At 56.9% G+C, this 18,746-nt stretch overlaps 1 protein-coding gene and 1 long non-coding RNA gene across 9 annotated transcripts in view; one reads left to right on the forward strand and one right to left on the reverse strand.

Moving 5' to 3' along the window:
- LOC140418149 (uncharacterized) overlaps positions 1 to 18,746 on the reverse strand; it is a 1,069,702-nt gene that overhangs the window by 188,920 nt on the left and 862,036 nt on the right. The window lies entirely within an intron of this gene.
- Positions 1 to 18,746, forward strand: part of LOC140418141 (chromodomain-helicase-DNA-binding protein 8-like) — a 257,962-nt gene that overhangs the window by 166,067 nt on the left and 73,149 nt on the right. For all 8 annotated transcript variants that reach the window (XM_072501551.1, XM_072501558.1, XM_072501554.1 and 5 more), the window contains exons 18-21: positions 3,202 to 3,397; positions 4,702 to 4,869; positions 16,978 to 17,157; positions 17,264 to 17,374. In XM_072501551.1, coding sequence (XP_072357652.1) covers positions 3,202 to 3,397; positions 4,702 to 4,869; positions 16,978 to 17,157; positions 17,264 to 17,374 — 655 coding nt within the window. The remainder of the gene's footprint in view (positions 1 to 3,201; positions 3,398 to 4,701; positions 4,870 to 16,977; positions 17,158 to 17,263; positions 17,375 to 18,746) is intronic.

The raw sequence follows: 18,746 nt of genomic DNA on the forward strand, positions 1-18,746 counted from the left end.
GAATGCTGAGACCCAGGCTATTAGAATAGATGGCATTGAGGTACGTAGGGAAGAGGTGTTGGCAATTCTGGACAGGCTGAAAATAGATAAGTCCCCCGGGCCTGATGGGATTTATCCTAGGATTCTCTGGGTGGCCAGGGAAGAGATTGCTGGACCTTTGGCTTTGATTTTTATGTCATCATTGGCTACAGGAATAGTGCCAGAGGACTGGAGGATAGCAAATGTGGTCCCTTTGTTCAAAAAGGGGAGCAGAGACAACCCCGGCAACTATAGACCGGTGAGCCTCACGTCTGTAGTGGGTAAAGTCTTGGAGGGGATTATAAGAGACAAGATTTATAATCATCTAGATAGGAATAATATGATCAGGGATAGTCAGCATGGCTTTGTGAAGGGTAGGTCATGCCTCACAAACCTTATCGAGTTCTTTGAGAAGGTGACTGAACAGGTAGATGAGGGTAGAGCAGTTGATGTGGTGTATATGGATTTCAGCAAAGCGTTTGATAAGGTTCCCCATGGTAGGCTATTGCAGAAAATACGGAGGCTGGGGATTGAGGGTGATTTCGAGATGTGGATCAGAAATTGGCTAGCTGAAAGAAGACAGAGGATGGTGGTTGATGGGAAATGTTCAGAATGGAGTTCAGTTACAAGTGGAGTACCACAAGGATCTGTCTGGGGCCGTTGCTGTTTGTCATTTTTATCAATGACCTAGAGGAAGGCGCAGAAGGGTGGGTGAGTAAATTTGCAGACGATACTAAAGTCGGTGGTGTTGTCGATAGTGTGGAAGGATGTAGCAGGTTACAGAGGGATATAGATAAGCTGCAGAGCTGGGCTGAGAGGTGGCAAATGGAGTTTAATGTAGAGAAGTGTGAGGTGATTCACTTTGGAAGGAATAACAGGAATGCGGAATATTTGGCTAATGGTAAAGTTCTTGAAAGTGTGGATGAGCAGAGGGATCTAGGTGTCCATGTACATAGATCCCTGAAAGTTGCCACCCAGGTTGATAGGGTTGTGAAGAAGGCCTATGGAGTGTTGGCCTTTATTGGTCGAGGGATTGAGTTCCGGAGTCAGGAGGTCATGTTGCAGCTGTACAAAACTCTGGTACGGCCGCATTTGGAGTATTGCGTACAGTTCTGGTCACCGCATTATAGGAAGGACGTGGAGGCTTTGGAGCGGGTGCAGAGGAGATTCACCAGGATGTTGCCTGGTATGGAGGGAAAATCTTATGAGGAAAGGCTGATGGACTTGAGGTTGTTTTCGTTGGAGAGAAGAAGGTTAAAAGGATACTTAATAGAGGCATACAAAATGATCAGGGGGTTAGATAGGGTGGACAGTGAGAGCCTTCTCCCGCGGATGGAAATGGCTGGCACGAGGGGACATAGCTTTAAACTGAGGGGTAATAGATATAGGACAGAGGTCAGAGGTAGGTTCTTGACGCAAAGAGTGGTGAGGCAGTGGAATGCCCTACCTGCTACAGTGGTGAACTCACCAACATTGAGGGCATTTAAAAGTTTATTGGATAAGCATATGGATGATAATGGCATAGTGTGGGTTAGATGGCTTTTGTTTCGGTGCAACATCGTGGGCCGAAGGGCCTGTACTGCGCTGTATCGTTCTATGTTCTATGTTCTAAAGCTCGCTTTACGCTGTCCCCATCAAACACTCCATCAAACACTCCCAGGACAGGTACAGCACGGGGTTAGATACAGAGTTAGATACACTCGGGCTGTTTAGCACAGGGCTAAATCGCTGGCTTTGTAAGTAGACCAAGGCAGGCCAACAGCCCGGTTCAATTCCCGTACCAGCCTCCCCGAACAGGCGCCGGAATGTGGCGACTAGGGGCTTTTCACAGTAACTTCATTGAAGCCTGCTTGTGACAATAAGCGATTTTCATATTTCATTCATATTTCATATTTTCAGAGTAAAGCTCCCTCTACACTGTCCCCATCAAACACTCCCAGGACAGGTACAGCACGGGGTTAGATACAGAGTAAAGCTCCGTCTACACTGTCCCCATCAAACACTCCCAGGACAGGTACAGCACGGGGTGAGATACAGAGTAAAGCTCCCTCTACACTGTCCCCATCAAACACTCCCAGGACAGGGACAGCAAGGGGTTAGATATAGAGTAAAGATCCCTCTTCACTGTCCCCATCAAGCTCTCCCAGGACAGGTACAGCACGGGGTTAGATACAGAGTAAAGCTCCCTCTACCTGTCCCCATCAAACTCTCCCAGGACAGGTACAGCACAGGGTTAGATACAGAGTAAAGCTCCCTCTACACTGTCCCCATCAAACACTCCCAGGACAGGTGCAGCATGGGGTTAGATACAGAGTAAAGCTCCGTCCGCACTGTCCCCATCAAACACTCCCAGGACAGGTACAGCACGGGGTTAGATTCAGAGTAAAGCTGCCTCTACACTGTCCCCATCAAACACTCCCAGGACAGGTACATAGGAACAGGAGTGGGCCATTCAGCCGATCGGCCTGCCTTAGCGACTAGACCACCTTAATCAGTAACCTATTTTAATTATCCGATACAAAGCCCTGGATCAATTTATTTCCTGGCAGCATAAGTAGCTGTAAATGCTGCTGCACACTCTGTCTGAAATATTACTGCATTAGAGAATGTCATTGTGAATATTAGCCTGTAATATATAACCGTTCACATCCATATCGATATTGAGAACACATTAGCTCCTTTCCCAGTGATCATTGCAGTTGACCCGGTCGCTGTTTACACTATAAGCTCTTGTCTCAGTTAATACAACATTCCGCCATGTTGATGTGGTCACTACAATTAACCCTTTTGGAGTTCTGACTACCATGTACCCGGGGTGAGAGCCTGTGGGACTACACTGTATAATAATCTTTATTATTGTCACAGGTGGGCTTACATGAACACTACAATGAAGTTACTGTGTAAAGCCCCTAGTCCCCACACCCCGGCACCTGTTCGAGTTCACAGAGGGAGAATTCAGAATGTCCAATTCACCCAACAGCACGTCTTTCGGGACTTGTGGGAGGAAACCGGAGCCCCCGGAGGAAACCCACGCAGACACTGGGAGAACGTGCAGACTCCGCACAGACAGTGACCCAGCGGGAATCGAACCTGGGACCCTGGAGCTGTGAAGCCACAGTGCTAACCACTGTGCCGCCCGTGTGGGGGACTGGCCCCTGACCCTCTGCCACTTTCTCTCCGCAGGTATCTGTATGAACGGATTGATGGGCGTGTGCGAGGGAACCTGAGGCAGGCAGCCATTGACCGCTTCAGTAAGCCCGAATCAGACCGCTTTGTCTTCCTGCTGTGCACTCGAGCAGGGGGTCTGGGTATCAACCTGACCGCTGCAGATACCTGCATCATCTTCGACTCTGACTGGAACCCACAGAACGACCTGCAGGTACTGTGCAAGGCTAGGGGGCCGAGCTCCCTCTCCACCGGCCCCTCCAGTTATTTCATTCTCTCTGTCTCTCTCTATCTGCCTCTCTCTCTCTCTGCCTCTCTCTGTCTGGGTGTCTCTCTCTCTGCCTCTCTCTTTCTGCCTCTCTCTTTCTGCCTCTCCCTTTCTGTCTCTCTCTCTCTGCCTCTCTCTGTCTGTGTGTCTCTCTCTCTGCCTCTCTCGCTCCCCCTCTCTCGCACTCCCCCTCTCTCGCTCCCCCTCTCCCTCGCTCCCCCTCTCCCTCTCGCTCCCCCCCTCTCTCGCTCCCCTCTCTCGCTCCCCCTCTCTCTCGCACTCCCCCTCTCTCTTGCACTCCCCCTCTCCCTCTCTCGCGCTCCCCCTCTCCCTCTCGCGCTCCCCCTCTCTCTCTCGCTCTCCCCGTCTCTCTCTCTCGCTCTCCCCCTCTCTCTCTCGCGCTCCCCCTCTCTCTCGCGCTCCCCCTCTCTCTCTCGCGCTCCCCCTCTCTCTCTCGCGCTCCCCCTTTCTCTCTCGCGCTCCCCCTCTCTCTCGCGCTCCCCCTCTCTCTCGCGCTCCCCCTCTCTCTCGCACTCCCCCTCTCTCTCGCACTCCCCCTCTCTCGCGCTCCCCCTCTCCCTCTCGCGCTCCCCCTCTCTCTCTCGCGCTCCCCCTTTCTCTCTCGCGCTCCCTCTCTCTCTCGTGCTCCCCCTCTCTCTCGCGCTCCCCCTCTCTCTCGCGCTCCCCCTCTCTCTCGCGCTCCCCCTCTCTCTCGCGCTCCCCCTCTCTCTCGCGCTCCCCCTCTCTCTCGCGCTCCCCCTCTCTCGCGCTCCCCCTCTCTCGCGCTCCCCCTTTCTCTCGCGCTCCCCCTTTCTCTCGCGCTCCCCCTTTCTCACGCGCTCCCCCTCTCTCTCGCGCTCCCCCTCTCTCTCGCGCTCCCCTCTCTCCCGCACTCCCCTCTCTCTCATGCTCCCCCTCTCTCTTGTGCTCTCCCTCTCTCTTGTGCTCCCCCTCTCTCTCGCGCTCCCCCTCTCTCTCGCGCTCCCCCTCTCTCTCGCGCTCCCCCTCTCTCTCACGCTCCCCCTCTCTCTCGCGCTCCCCCCCTCTCGCGCGTTCCCTCCCTCTCGCGCGCTCCCCCCCCCTTGCGCGCTCCCCCCCCTCTCGCGTGCCCCCCTCTCTCTCGCGCCCCCACTCTCTGCACCATCATCCACCGTTCTTCCCCATCTCCCCATTCTCCACAGCCTCCTTTGCCACCCCCGTCGTTCCCGCTCTTGCGTCTGCTGCCTCAGCCTATGTTCCTTGTCCTGTAGGCCCAGGCTCGCTGTCACCGCATTGGGCAGAGTAAAGCAGTGAAGGTGTATCGTTTGATTACACGCAACTCGTATGAGAGGGAGATGTTTGACAAGGCCAGCCTCAAGCTCGGCCTTGACAAGGCTGTGTTACAGTCCATGAGTGGGCGAGAGAACAACGTAAACGGGGTAAGTTAATACCCGATCATCCTCCAGCCCCTACACCCTCCCTATCTCTGTAATCGTCTCCAGCCCCTACACCCCTCCCTATCTCTGTAACCTCCTCCAGTCCCTACACCCCTCCCTATCTCTGTAACCGTCTCCAGCCCCTACACCCCTCCCTATCCCTGTAACCACCTCCAGCCCCTACAACCCTCCCTATCTCTGTAACCTCCTCCAGCCACTACAACCCTCCCTATCTCTGTAACCTCCTCCAGCCCCCTACAACCCTCCCTATCTCTGTAACCTCCTCCAGCCACTACAACCCTCCCTATCTCTGTAACCTCCTCCAGCCACTACAACCCTCCCTATCTCTGTAACCTCCTCCAGTCCCCTACACCCCTCCCTATCTCTGTAACCTCCTCCAGCCCCTACACCCTCCCTATCTCTGTAACCTCCTCCAGCCCCTACAACCCTCCCTATCTCTGTAACCTCCTCCAGCCCCGACACCCCTCCCTATCTCTGTAACCTCCTCCAGCCCCTACACCCTCCCTATCTCTGTAACCTCCTCCAGCCCCTACACCCCTCCCTATCCCTGTAACCACCTCCAGCCCCTACACCCCTCCCTATCCCAGTAACCTCCTCCAGTCCCTACAACCCTCCCTATCCCAGTAACCTCCTCCAGTCCCTACACCCCTCCCTATCCCAGTAACCTCCTCCAGTCCCTACACCCCTCCCTATCCCAGTAACCTCCTCCAGTCCCTACACCCCTCCCTATCTCTGTAACCTCCTCCAGCCCCCTACAACCCTCCCTATCTCTGTAACCTCCTCCAGTCCCTACACCCCTCCCTATCCCTGTAACCTCCTCCAGGCCCCAACACCCCTCCCTATCTCTGTAACCTCCTCCAGCCCCTACAACCCTCCCTATCCCTGTAACCTTCTCCAGTCCCTACACCCTCCCTATCGCTGTAACCTCCTCCAGGCCCCAATAACCCTCCCTATCTCTGTAACCTCCTCCAGCCCCTACAACCCTCCCTATCTCTGTAACCTCCTCCAGTCCCTACACCCATCCCTATCCCTGTAACCTCCTCCAGGCCCCAACACCCCTCCTTTTCTCTGTAACCTCCTCCAGCCCCTACAACCCTCCCTATCCCTGTAACCTCCTCCAGCCCCAACAATCCTCCCTCTCAAAGTAACCTCCTCCAGCCCCTACACCCCTCCCTAACCCTGTAACCTCCTCCAGCCCCAACAATCCTCCCTATCTCTGTAACCTCCTCCAGCCCCCGACAACCCTCCCTATCTCTGTAACCTCCTCCAGCCCCTACACCCCTCCCTATCCCTGTAACCTCCTCCAGTCCCCTACAACCCTCCCAATCTCTGTAACCTCCTCCAGCCCCTACACCCCTCCTTATCTCTGTAACCTCCTCCAGCCCCTACACCCCTCCCTATCTCTGTAACCTCCTCCAGCCCCCTACAACCCTCCCTATCTCTGTAACCTCCTCCAGCCCCTACACCCCTCCCTATCCCTGTAACCTCCTCCAACTCCTACACCCCTCCCTATCTCTGTAACCTCCTCCAGCCCCGACAACCCTCCCTATCTCTGTAACCACCTCCAGGCCCTACACCCTTCCCTATCTCTGGAACCTCCTCCAGCCCCTACACCTCTCCCTATCTCTGTAACCTCCTCCAGCCCTTATAACCCTGCCTATCTCTGTAACCTCCTCCTGTCCCCCACAACACTCCCTATCTCTGTAACCTCCTCCAGCCCTTATAACCCTGCCTATTTCTGTAACCTCCTCCTGTCCCCTACAACACTCCCTATCTCTGTAACCTCCTCCAGCCCCTACACCCCTCCCTATCTCTGTCACCTCCTCCAGCCCCCTACAACACTCCCTATCTCTGTAACCTCCTCCAACCCCCGACAACCCTCCCTATCACGGTAACCTCCTCCAGCCCCTACACCCCTCCCTATCCCTGTACCCTCCTCCAACTCCTACACCCCTCCCTATCTCTGTAACCTCCTCCAGCCCCGGCAACCCTCCCTATCTCTGTAACCTCCTCCTGCCCCTACACCCCTCCTTATCTCTGTAACCTCCTCCAGCCCCAACACCCCTCCCTATCTCTGTAACCTCCTCCAGCCCCTACAACCCTGCCTATCTCTGTAACCTCCTCCTGTCCCCTACAACACTCCCTATCTCTGTAACCTCCTCCAGCCCCTACACCCCTCCCTATCTCTGTCACCTCCTCCAGCCCCCTACAACACTCCCTATCTCTGTAACCTCCTCCAGCCCCCACAACACTCCCTATCTCAGTAACCTCCTCCAACCCCCTACAACACTCCCTATCTCTGTAACCTCCTCCAGCCCCCACAACCCTCCCTATCTCTGTAACCTCCTCCAGCCCCTACAACCCTCCCTATCTCTGTAACCTCCTCCAGCCCCCACAACACTCCCTATCTCAGTAACCTCCTCCAGCCCCCGACAACACTCCCTATCTCTGTAACCTCCTCCAGCCCCCACAACCCTCCCTATCTCTGTAACCGCCTCCAGCCCCTACAACCCTCCCTATCTCTGTAACCTCCTCCAGCCCCTACACTCCTCCCTATCTCTGTAACCTCCTCCAGCCCCTACAACCCTCCCTATCTCTGTAACCTCCTCCAACCCCCGACAACCCTCCCTATCACGGTAACCTCCTCCAGCCCCTACACCCCTCCCTATCCCTGTACCCTCCTCCAACTCCTACACCCCTCCCTATCTCTGTAACCTCCTCCAGCCCTGACAACCCTCCCTATCTCTGTAACCTCCTCCTGCCCCTACACCCCTCCCTATCTCTGTAACCTCCTCCAGCCCCAACACCCCTCCCTATCTCTGTAACCTCCTCCAGCCCCTACAACCCTGCCTATCTCTGTAACCTCCTCCTGTCCCCTACAACACTCCCTATCTCTGTAACCTCCTCCAGCCCCTACACCCCTCCCTATCTCTGTCACCTCTTCCAGCCCCCTACAACACTCCCTATCTCTGTAACCTCCTCCAGCCCCGACAACCCTCCCTATCTCTGTAACCTCCTCCAGCCCCCTACAACACACCCTATCTCTGTAACCTCCTCCAGCCCCGACAACCCTCCCTATCTCTGTAACCTCCTCCAGCCCCCACAACCCTCCCTATCTCTGTAACCTCCTCCAGCCCCTACAATCCTCACTATCTCTGTAACCTCCTCCTGTCCCCTACACCCCTCCCTATCTCTGTAACTTCCTCCAGCCCCGACAACCCTCCCTATCTCTGTAACCTCCTCCAGCCCCTACACCCCTCCCTATCCCTGAAACCTCCTCCAACTCCTACACCCCTCCCTATCTCTGTAACCTCCTCCAGCCCCGACAACCCTCCCTATCTCTGTAACCACCTCCAGCCCCTACACCCTTCCCTATCTCTGGAACCTCCTCCAGCCCCTACACCTCTCCCTATCTCTGTAACCTCCTCCAACCCCAACACCCCTCCCTATCTCTGTAACCTCCTCCAGCCCCTACAACCCTGCCTATCTCTGTAACCTCCTCCTGTCCCCTACAACACTCCCTATCTCTGTAACCTCCTCCAGCCCCTACACCCCTCCCTTTCTCTGTCACCTCTTCCAGCCCCCTACAACACTCCCTATCTCTGTAACCTCCTCCAGCCCCAACAACCCTCCCTATCTCTGTAACCTCCTCCAGCCCCCTACAACACTCACTATCTCTGTAACCTCCTCCAGCCCCGACAACCCTCCCTATCTCTGTAACCTCCTCCAGCCCCCACAACCCTCCCTATCTCTGTAACCTCCTCCAGCCCCTACAACCCTCACTATCTCTGTAACCTCCTCCTGTCCCCTACAACCCTCCCTATCTCTGTAACCTCCTCCAGCCCCTACAACCCTCCCTATCTCTGTAACCTCCTCCTGTCCCCTACACCCCTCCCTATCTCTGTAACTTCCTCCAGCCCCGACAACCCTCCCTATCTCTGTAACCTGCTCCAGTCCCTACAACCCTCCCTATCTCTGTAACTTCCTCCAGCCCCTACAACCCTCCCTATCTCTGTAACCTCCTCCAGCCCCTACAACCCTCCCTATCTCTGTAACCTCCTCCAGCCCCTACAACCCTCCCTATCTCTGTAACTTCCTCCAGCCCCAACACCCCTCCCTATCTCTGTAACCTCCTTCAGCCCCTACAACCCTGCCTATCTCTGTATCCTCCTCCTGTCCGCTACAACACCCTATCTCTGTAACCTCCTCCAGCCCCTACACCCCTCCCTATCTCTGTCACCTCTTCCAGCCCCCGACAACCCTCCCTATCTCTGTAACCTCCTCCAGCCCCCTACAACACTCCTTATCTCTGTAACCTCCTCCAGCCCCGACAACCCTCCCTATCTCTGTAACCTCCTCCAGCCCCCACAACCCTCCCTATCTCTGTAACCTCCTCCAGCCCCTACAACCCTCCCTATCTGTGTAACCTCCTCCAGCCCCCTACAACCCTCCCTATCTCTGTAACCTCCTCCAGCCCCCACAACCCTCCCTATCTCTGTAACCTCCTCCAGCCCCTACAACCCTCCCTATCTCTGTAACCTCCTCCAGCCCCTACACCCTCCCTATCTCTGTAACCTCCTCCAGCCCCTACACCCCTCCCTATCCCTGTAACCACCTCCAGCCCCTACACCCCTCCCTATCCCAGTAACCTCCTCCAGTCCCTACAACCCTCCCTATCCCAGTAACCTCCTCCAGTCCCTACACCCCTCCCTATCCCAGTAACCTCCTCCAGTCCCTACACCCCTCCCTATCCCAGTAACCTCCTCCAGTCCCTACACCCCTCCCTATCTCTGTAACCTCCTCCAGCCCCCTACAACCCTCCCTATCTCTGTAACCTCCTCCAGTCCCTACACCCCTCCCTATCCCTGTAACCTCCTCCAGGCCCCAACACCCCTCCCTATCTCTGTAACCTCCTCCAGCCCCTACAACCCTCCCTATCCCTGTAACCTTCTCCAGTCCCTACACCCTCCCTATCGCTGTAACCTCCTCCAGGCCCCAATAACCCTCCCTATCTCTGTAACCTCCTCCAGCCCCTACAACCCTCCCTATCTCTGTAACCTCCTCCAGTCCCTACACCCATCCCTATCCCTGTAACCTCCTCCAGGCCCCAACACCCCTCCTTTTCTCTGTAACCTCCTCCAGCCCCTACAATCCTCCCTATCCCTGTAACCTCCTCCAGCCCCAACAATCCTCCCTCTCAAAGTAACCTCCTCCAGCCCCTACACCCCTCCCTAACCCTGTAACCTCCTCCAGCCCCAACAATCCTCCCTATCTCTGTAACCTCCTCCAGCCCCCGACAACCCTCCCTATCTCTGTAACCTCCTCCAGCCCCTACACCCCTCCCTATCCCTGTAACCTCCTCCAGTCCCCTACAACCCTCCCAATCTCTGTAACCTCCTCCAGCCCCTACACCCCTCCTTATCTCTGTAACCTCCTCCAGCCCCTACACCCCTCCCTATCTCTGTAACCTCCTCCAGCCCCCTACAACCCTCCCTATCTCTGTAACCTCCTCCAGCCCCTACACCCCTCCCTATCCCTGTAACCTCCTCCAACTCCTACACCCCTCCCTATCTCTGTAACCTCCTCCAGCCCCGACAACCCTCCCTATCTCTGTAACCACCTCCAGGCCCTACACCCTTCCCTATCTCTGGAACCTCCTCCAGCCCCTACACCTCTCCCTATCTCTGTAACCTCCTCCAGCCCTTATAACCCTGCCTATCTCTGTAACCTCCTCCTGTCCCCCACAACACTCCCTATCTCTGTAACCTCCTCCAGCCCTTATAACCCTGCCTATTTCTGTAACCTCCTCCTGTCCCCTACAACACTCCCTATCTCTGTAACCTCCTCCAGCCCCTACACCCCTCCCTATCTCTGTCACCTCCTCCAGCCCCCTACAACACTCCCTATCTCTGTAACCTCCTCCAACCCCCGACAACCCTCCCTATCACGGTAACCTCCTCCAGCCCCTACACTCCTCCCTATCCCTGTACCCTCCTCCAACTCCTACACCCCTCCCTATCTCTGTAACCTCCTCCAGCCCCGGCAACCCTCCCTATCTCTGTAACCTCCTCCTGCCCCGACACCCCTCCTTATCTCTGTAACCTCCTCCAGCCCCAACACCCCTCCCTATCTCTGTAACCTCCTCCAGCCCCTACAACCCTGCCTATCTCTGTAACCTCCTCCTGTCCCCTACAACACTCCCTATCTCTGTAACCTCCTCCAGCCCCTACACCCCTCCCTATCTCTGTCACCTCCTCCAGCCCCCTACAACACTCCCTATCTCTGTAACCTCCTCCAGCCCCCACAACACTCCCTATCTCAGTAACCTCCTCCAACCCCCTACAACACTCCCTATCTCTGTAACCTCCTCCAGCCCCCACAACCCTCCCTATCTCTGTAACCTCCTCCAGCCCCTACAACCCTCCCTATCTCTGTAACCTCCTCCAGCCCCCACAACACTCCCTATCTCAGTAACCTCCTCCAGCCCCTACACCCCTCCCTATCCCTGAAACCTCCTCCAACTCCTACACCCCTCCCTATCTCTGTAACCTCCTCCAGCCCCGACAACCCTCCCTATCTCTGTAACCACCTCCAGCCCCTACACCCTTTCCTATCTCTGGAACCTCCTCCAGCCCCTACACCTCTCCCTATCTCTGTAACCTCCTCCAACCCCAACACCCCTCCCTATCTCTGTAACCTCCTCCAGCCCCTACAACCCTGCCTATCTCTGTAACCTCCTCCTGTCCCCTACAACACTCCCTATCTCTGTAACCTCCTCCAGCCCCTACACCCCTCCCTTTCTCTGTCACCTCTTCCAGCCCCCTACAACACTCCCTATCTCTGTAACCTCCTCCAGCCCCAACAACCCTCCCTATCTCTGTAACCTCCTCCAGCCCCCTACAACACTCACTATCTCTGTAACCTCCTCCAGCCCCGACAACCCTCCCTATCTCTGTAACCTCCTCCAGCCCCCACAACCCTCCCTATCTCTGTAACCTCCTCCAGCCCCTACAACCCTCACTATCTCTGTAACCTCCTCCTGTCCCCTACAACCCTCCCTATCTCTGTAACCTCCTCCAGCCCCTACAACCCTCCCTATCTCTGTAACCTCCTCCTGTCCCCTACACCCCTCCCTACACCCCTCCCTATCTCTGTAACTTCCTCCAGCCCCGACAACCCTCCCTATCTCTGTAACCTGCTCCAGTCCCTACAACCCTCCCTATCTCTGTAACTTCCTCCAGCCCCTACAACCCTCCCTATCTCTGTAACCTCCTCCAGCCCCTACAACCCTCCCTATCTCTGTAACCTCCTCCAGCCCCTACAACCCTCCCTATCTCTGTAACTTCCTCCAGCCCCAACACCCCTCCCTATCTCTGTAACCTCCTTCAGCCCCTACAACCCTGCCTATCTCTGTATCCTCCTCCTGTCCGCTACAACACCCTATCTCTGTAACCTCCTCCAGCCCCTACACCCCTCCCTATCTCTGTCACCTCTTCCAGCCCCCGACAACCCTCCCTATCTCTGTAACCTCCTCCAGCCCCCTACAACACTCCTTATCTCTGTAACCTCCTCCAGCCCCGACAACCCTCCCTATCTCTGTAACCTCCTCCAGCCCCCACAACCCTCCCTATCTCTGTAACCTCCTCCAGCCCCTACAACCCTCCCTATCTGTGTAACCTCCTCCAGCCCCCTACAACCCTCCCTATCTCTGTAACCTCCTCCAGCCCCCACAACCCTCCCTATCTCTGTAACCTCCTCCAGCCCCTACAACCCTCCCTATCTCTGTAACCTCCTCCAGCCCCTACACCCTCCCTATCTCTGTAACCTCCTCCAGCCCCTACACCCCTCCCTATCCCTGTAACCACCTCCAGCCCCTACACCCCTCCCTATCCCAGTAACCTCCTCCAGTCCCTACAACCCTCCCTATCCCAGTAACCTCCTCCAGTCCCTACACCCCTCCCTATCCCAGTAACCTCCTCCAGTCCCTACACCCCTCCCTATCCCAGTAACCTCCTCCAGTCCCTACACCCCTCCCTATCTCTGTAACCTCCTCCAGCCCCCTACAACCCTCCCTATCTCTGTAACCTCCTCCAGTCCCTACACCCCTCCCTATCCCTGTAACCTCCTCCAGGCCCCAACACCCCTCCCTATCTCTGTAACCTCCTCCAGCCCCTACAACCCTCCCTATCCCTGTAACCTTCTCCAGTCCCTACACCCTCCCTATCGCTGTAACCTCCTCCAGGCCCCAATAACCCTCCCTATCTCTGTAACCTCCTCCAGCCCCTACAACCCTCCCTATCTCTGTAACCTCCTCCAGTCCCTACACCCATCCCTATCCCTGTAACCTCCTCCAGGCCCCAACACCCCTCCTTTTCTCTGTAACCTCCTCCAGCCCCTACAATCCTCCCTATCCCTGTAACCTCCTCCAGCCCCAACAATCCTCCCTCTCAAAGTAACCTCCTCCAGCCCCTACACCCCTCCCTAACCCTGTAACCTCCTCCAGCCCCAACAATCCTCCCTATCTCTGTAACCTCCTCCAGCCCCCGACAACCCTCCCTATCTCTGTAACCTCCTCCAGTCCCCTACAACCCTCCCAATCTCTGTAACCTCCTCCAGCCCCTACACCCCTCCTTATCTCTGTAACCTCCTCCAGCCCCTACACCCCTCCCTATCTCTGTAACCTCCTCCAGCCCCCTACAACCCTCCCTATCTCTGTAACCTCCTCCAGCCCCTACACCCCTCCCTATCCCTGTAACCTCCTCCAACTCCTACACCCCTCCCTATCTCTGTAACCTCCTCCAGCCCCGACAACCCTCCCTATCTCTGTAACCACCTCCAGGCCCTACACCCTTCCCTATCTCTGGAACCTCCTCCAGCCCCTACACCTCTCCCTATCTCTGTAACCTCCTCCAGCCCTTATAACCCTGCCTATCTCTGTAACCTCCTCCTGTCCCCCACAACACTCCCTATCTCTGTAACCTCCTCCAGCCCTTATAACCCTGCCTATTTCTGTAACCTCCTCCTGTCCCCTACAACACTCCCTATCTCTGTAACCTCCTCCAGCCCCTACACCCCTCCCTATCTCTGTCACCTCCTCCAGCCCCCTACAACACTCCCTATCTCTGTAACCTCCTCCAACCCCCGACAACCCTCCCTATCACGGTAACCTCCTCCAGCCCCTACACTCCTCCCTATCCCTGTACCCTCCTCCAACTCCTACACCCCTCCCTATCTCTGTAACCTCCTCCAGCCCCGGCAACCCTCCCTATCTCTGTAACCTCCTCCTGCCCCGACACCCCTCCTTATCTCTGTAACCTCCTCCAGCCCCAACACCCCTCCCTATCTCTGTAACCTCCTCCAGCCCCTACAACCCTGCCTATCTCTGTAACCTCCTCCTGTCCCCTACAACACTCCCTATCTCTGTAACCTCCTCCAGCCCCTACACCCCTCCCTATCTCTGTCACCTCCTCCAGCCCCCTACAACACTCCCTATCTCTGTAACCTCCTCCAGCCCCCACAACACTCCCTATCTCAGTAACCTCCTCCAACCCCCTACAACACTCCCTATCTCTGTAACCTCCTCCAGCCCCCACAACCCTCCCTATCTCTGTAACCTCCTCCAGCCCCTACAACCCTCCCTATCTCTGTAACCTCCTCCAGCCCCCACAACACTCCCTATCTCAGTAACCTCCTCCAGCCCCCGACAACACTCCCTATCTCTGTAACCTCCTCCAGCCCCCACAACCCTCCCTATCTCTGTAACCGCCTCCAGCCCCTACAACCCTCCCTATCTCTGTAACCTCCTCCAGCCCCTACACTCCTCCCTATCTCTGTAACCTCCTCCAGCCCCTACAACCCTCCCTATCTCTGTAACCTCCTCCAACCCCCGACAACCCTCCCTATCACGGTAACCTCCTCCAGCCCCTACACCCCTCCCTATCCCTGTACCCTCCTCCAACTCCTACACCCCTCCCTATCTCTGTAACCTCCTCCAGCCCTGACAACCCTCCCTATCTCTGTAACCTCCTCCTGCCCCTACACCCCTCCCTATCTCTGTAACCTCCTCCAGCCCCAACACCCCTCCCTATCTCTGTAACCTCCTCCAGCCCCTACAACCCTGCCTATCTCTGTAACCTCCTCCTGTCCCCTACAACACTCCCTATCTCTGTAACCTCCTCCAGCCCCTACACCCCTCCCTATCTCTGTCACCTCTTCCAGCCCCCTACAACACTCCCTATCTCTGTAACCTCCTCCAGCCCCGACAACCCTCCCTATCTCTGTAACCTCCTCCAGCCCCCTACAACACACCCTATCTCTGTAACCTCCTCCAGCCCCGACAACCCTCCCTATCTCTGTAACCTCCTCCAGCCCCCACAACCCTCCCTATCTCTGTAACCTCCTCCAGCCCCTACAATCCTCACTATCTCTGTAACCTCCTCCTGTCCCCTACACCCCTCCCTATCTCTGTAACTTCCTCCAGCCCCGACAACCCTCCCTATCTCTGTAACCTCCTCCAGCCCCTACACCCCTCCCTATCCCTGAAACCTCCTCCAACTCCTACACCCCTCCCTATCTCTGTAACCTCCTCCAGCCCCGACAACCCTCCCTATCTCTGTAACCACCTCCAGCCCCTACACCCTTCCCTATCTCTGGAACCTCCTCCAGCCCCTACACCTCTCCCTATCTCTGTAACCTCCTCCAACCCCAACACCCCTCCCTATCTCTGTAACCTCCTCCAGCCCCTACAACCCTGCCTATCTCTGTAACCTCCTCCTGTCCCCTACAACACTCCCTATCTCTGTAACCTCCTCCAGCCCCTACACCCCTCCCTTTCTCTGTCACCTCTTCCAGCCCCCTACAACACTCCCTATCTCTGTAACCTCCTCCAGCCCCAACAACCCTCCCTATCTCTGTAACCTCCTCCAGCCCCCTACAACACTCACTATCTCTGTAACCTCCTCCAGCCCCGACAACCCTCCCTATCTCTGTAACCTCCTCCAGCCCCCACAACCCTCCCTATCTCTGTAACCTCCTCCAGCCCCTACAACCCTCACTATCTCTGTAACCTCCTCCTGTCCCCTACAACCCTCCCTATCTCTGTAACCTCCTCCAGCCCCTACAACCCTCCCTATCTCTGTAACCTCCTCCTGTCCCCTACACCCCTCCCTATCTCTGTAACTTCCTCCAGCCCCGACAACCCTCCCTATCTCTGTAACCTGCTCCAGTCCCTACAACCCTCCCTATCTCTGTAACTTCCTCCAGCCCCTACAACCCTCCCTATCTCTGTAACCTCCTCCAGCCCCTACAACCCTCCCTATCTCTGTAACCTCCTCCAGCCCCTACAACCCTCCCTATCTCTGTAACTTCCTCCAGCCCCAACACCCCTCCCTATCTCTGTAACCTCCTTCAGCCCCTACAACCCTGCCTATCTCTGTATCCTCCTCCTGTCCACTACAACACCCTATCTCTGTAACCTCCTCCAGCCCCTACACCCCTCCCTATCTCTGTCACCTCTTCCAGCCCCCGACAACCCTCCCTATCTCTGTAACCTCCTCCAGCCCCCTACAACACTCCTTATCTCTGTAACCTCCTCCAGCCCCGACAACCCTCCCTATCTCTGTAACCTCCTCCAGCCCCCACAACCCTCCCTATCTCTGTAACCTCCTCCAGCCCCTACAACCCTCCCTATCTCTGTAACCTCCTCCTGTCCCCTACACCCCTCCCTATCTCTGTAACTTCCTCCAGCCCCTACAACCCTCCCTATCTCTGTAACCTCCTCCAGCCCCGACAACCCTCCCTATCTCTGTAACCTCCTCCAGCCCCGACAACCCTCCCTATCTCTGTAACCTCCTCCAGCCCCGACAACCCTCCCCATCTCTGTAACCTCCTCCAGCCCCCTACAACACTCCTTATCTCTGTAACCTCCTCCAGCCCCCTACAACCCTCCCTATCTCTGTAACCTCCTCCTGTCCCCTACAACCCTCCCTCTCTCTGTAACCTCCTCCAGCCCCTACAACCCTCCCTATCTCTGTAACATCCTCCAGCCCCTACACCCCTCCCTATCTCTGTAACCTCCTCCTGTCCACACAGATCCAGCAGTTCTCCAAGAAGGAGATCGAAGACTTGCTGCGGAAGGGAGCCTATGGGGCCATCATGGACGAGGAGGATGAGGGTTCCAAGTTCTGTGAGGAGGACATCGACCAGATCCTCTCTCGACGAACCACCACCATCACCATCGAGACGGAGGGCAAGGGTTCGACATTCGCCAAGGTGAGGGCAGGGCTCCTGCTGCTGTCTGAGCCCCCAGAGCTGTTTGCTGTGGACCAGTGCTGATGTTTGTCCCATTGAAACTTTTAACATGCTCTTCCCAACCCAGGCTAGCTTCGTGGCCACCGGGAACAGGACGGATATTTCTCTGGATGATCCCAATTTCTGGCAAAAGTGGGCGAAGAAGGCGGACATCGACCTGGACATGATGAACAGGAGGGTGAGTGTCCACTGCCAAGTGGGAGAGCTGTCTGAATTGTCTGTCACCCCACCCACTCTCCCTCTTGCTCTCTCTCGCTCTCTTTCTCTCTCTTTCATGCTCTCTCTCTAACGCTCAATCTCGGGCTCAATCTCGGGCTCAATCTCGGGCTCAATCTCGGGCTCTCTCTCGGGCTCTCTCTCGGGCTCTCTCTCGGGCTCTCTCTCGGGCTCTCTCTCGGGCTCTCTCTCGGGCTCGCTCTCGGGCTCGCTCTCGGGCTCGCTCTCGTGCTCTCTCTCGCGCTCTCCCTTGCGCTCTCCCTTGCCTGCTTCCTAGCGCTCTCCCTCGCGCTCTCCCTCGCGCTCTCCCTCGCGCTCTCCCTCGCGCTCTCCCTCGCGCTCTCCCTCGCGCTCTCCCTCGCGCTCTCCCTCGCGCTCTCCCTCGCGCTCTCCCTCGCTCTCTCCCTCGCTCTCTCCCTCGCTCTCCCTCGCTCTCTCCCTCGCTCTCTCCCTCGCGCTCTCCCTCGCGCTCTCCCTCGCGCTCTCCCTCGCGCTCTCCCTCGCGCTCTCCCTCGCGCTCTCCCTCGCGCTCTGCCTCGCGCTCTGCCTCGCGCTCTGCCTCGCGCTCTGCCTCGCGCTCTCCCTCGCGCTCTCCCTCGCGCTCTCCCTCGCTCCCTCTCTCGCTCCCTCTCTCGCTCCCTCTCTCGCTCCCTCTCTCGCTCTCTCTTGCACTCGCTCTCTCTTGCACTCGCTCTCTCTCGCTTGCTCTCTCTTGCTCGCTCGCTCGCTCTTGCTCTCTCTGTCTCGCTCTCTCTCTCTCGCTCTCTCTCTCGCTCTCTCTCTCGCTCTCTCTCTCGCTCTCTCTCTCGCTCTCTCTCTCGCTTTCTCTCTCGCTTTCTCTCTCGTGCTCTCTCTCGTGCTCTCTCCCGCCCGGGCTCTCTCTCGCGCTCTCTCTCGCGCTCTATCTCGCGCTCTCTCTCGCTCTCTCTCTCGCTCTCTCTCTCGCTCTCTCTTTCGCTCTCTCTTTCGCTCTCTCTTTCGCTCTCTCTCTCGCGCTCTCTCTCGCTCTCGCTAGCTCTCGCTCACTCTCTCGCTCTCTCTCTCTCGCTCTCTCTCTCGCTTTCTCGCTTTCTCTCTCGCGCTCTCTCCCGCCCGGGCTCTCTCTCGCGCTCTCTCGCTCTCTCTCTCGCTCTCTCTCTCGCTCTCTCTTTCGCTCTCCCTCGCGCTCTTCCTCGCGCTCTTCCTCGCGCTCTTCCTCGCGCTCTTCCTCGCGCTCTCCCTCGCGCTCTCCCTCGCGCTCTCCCTCGCGCTCTCCCTCGCGCTCTCCCTCGCGCTCTCCCTCGCGCTCTCCCTCGCGCTCTCCCTCGCGCTCTCCCTCGCGCTCTCCCTCGCGC

This window comes from Scyliorhinus torazame, chromosome 5 (genome assembly GCF_047496885.1).
Source record: "Scyliorhinus torazame isolate Kashiwa2021f chromosome 5, sScyTor2.1, whole genome shotgun sequence".
Lineage (NCBI taxonomy): Eukaryota > Metazoa > Chordata > Chondrichthyes > Carcharhiniformes > Scyliorhinidae > Scyliorhinus > Scyliorhinus torazame.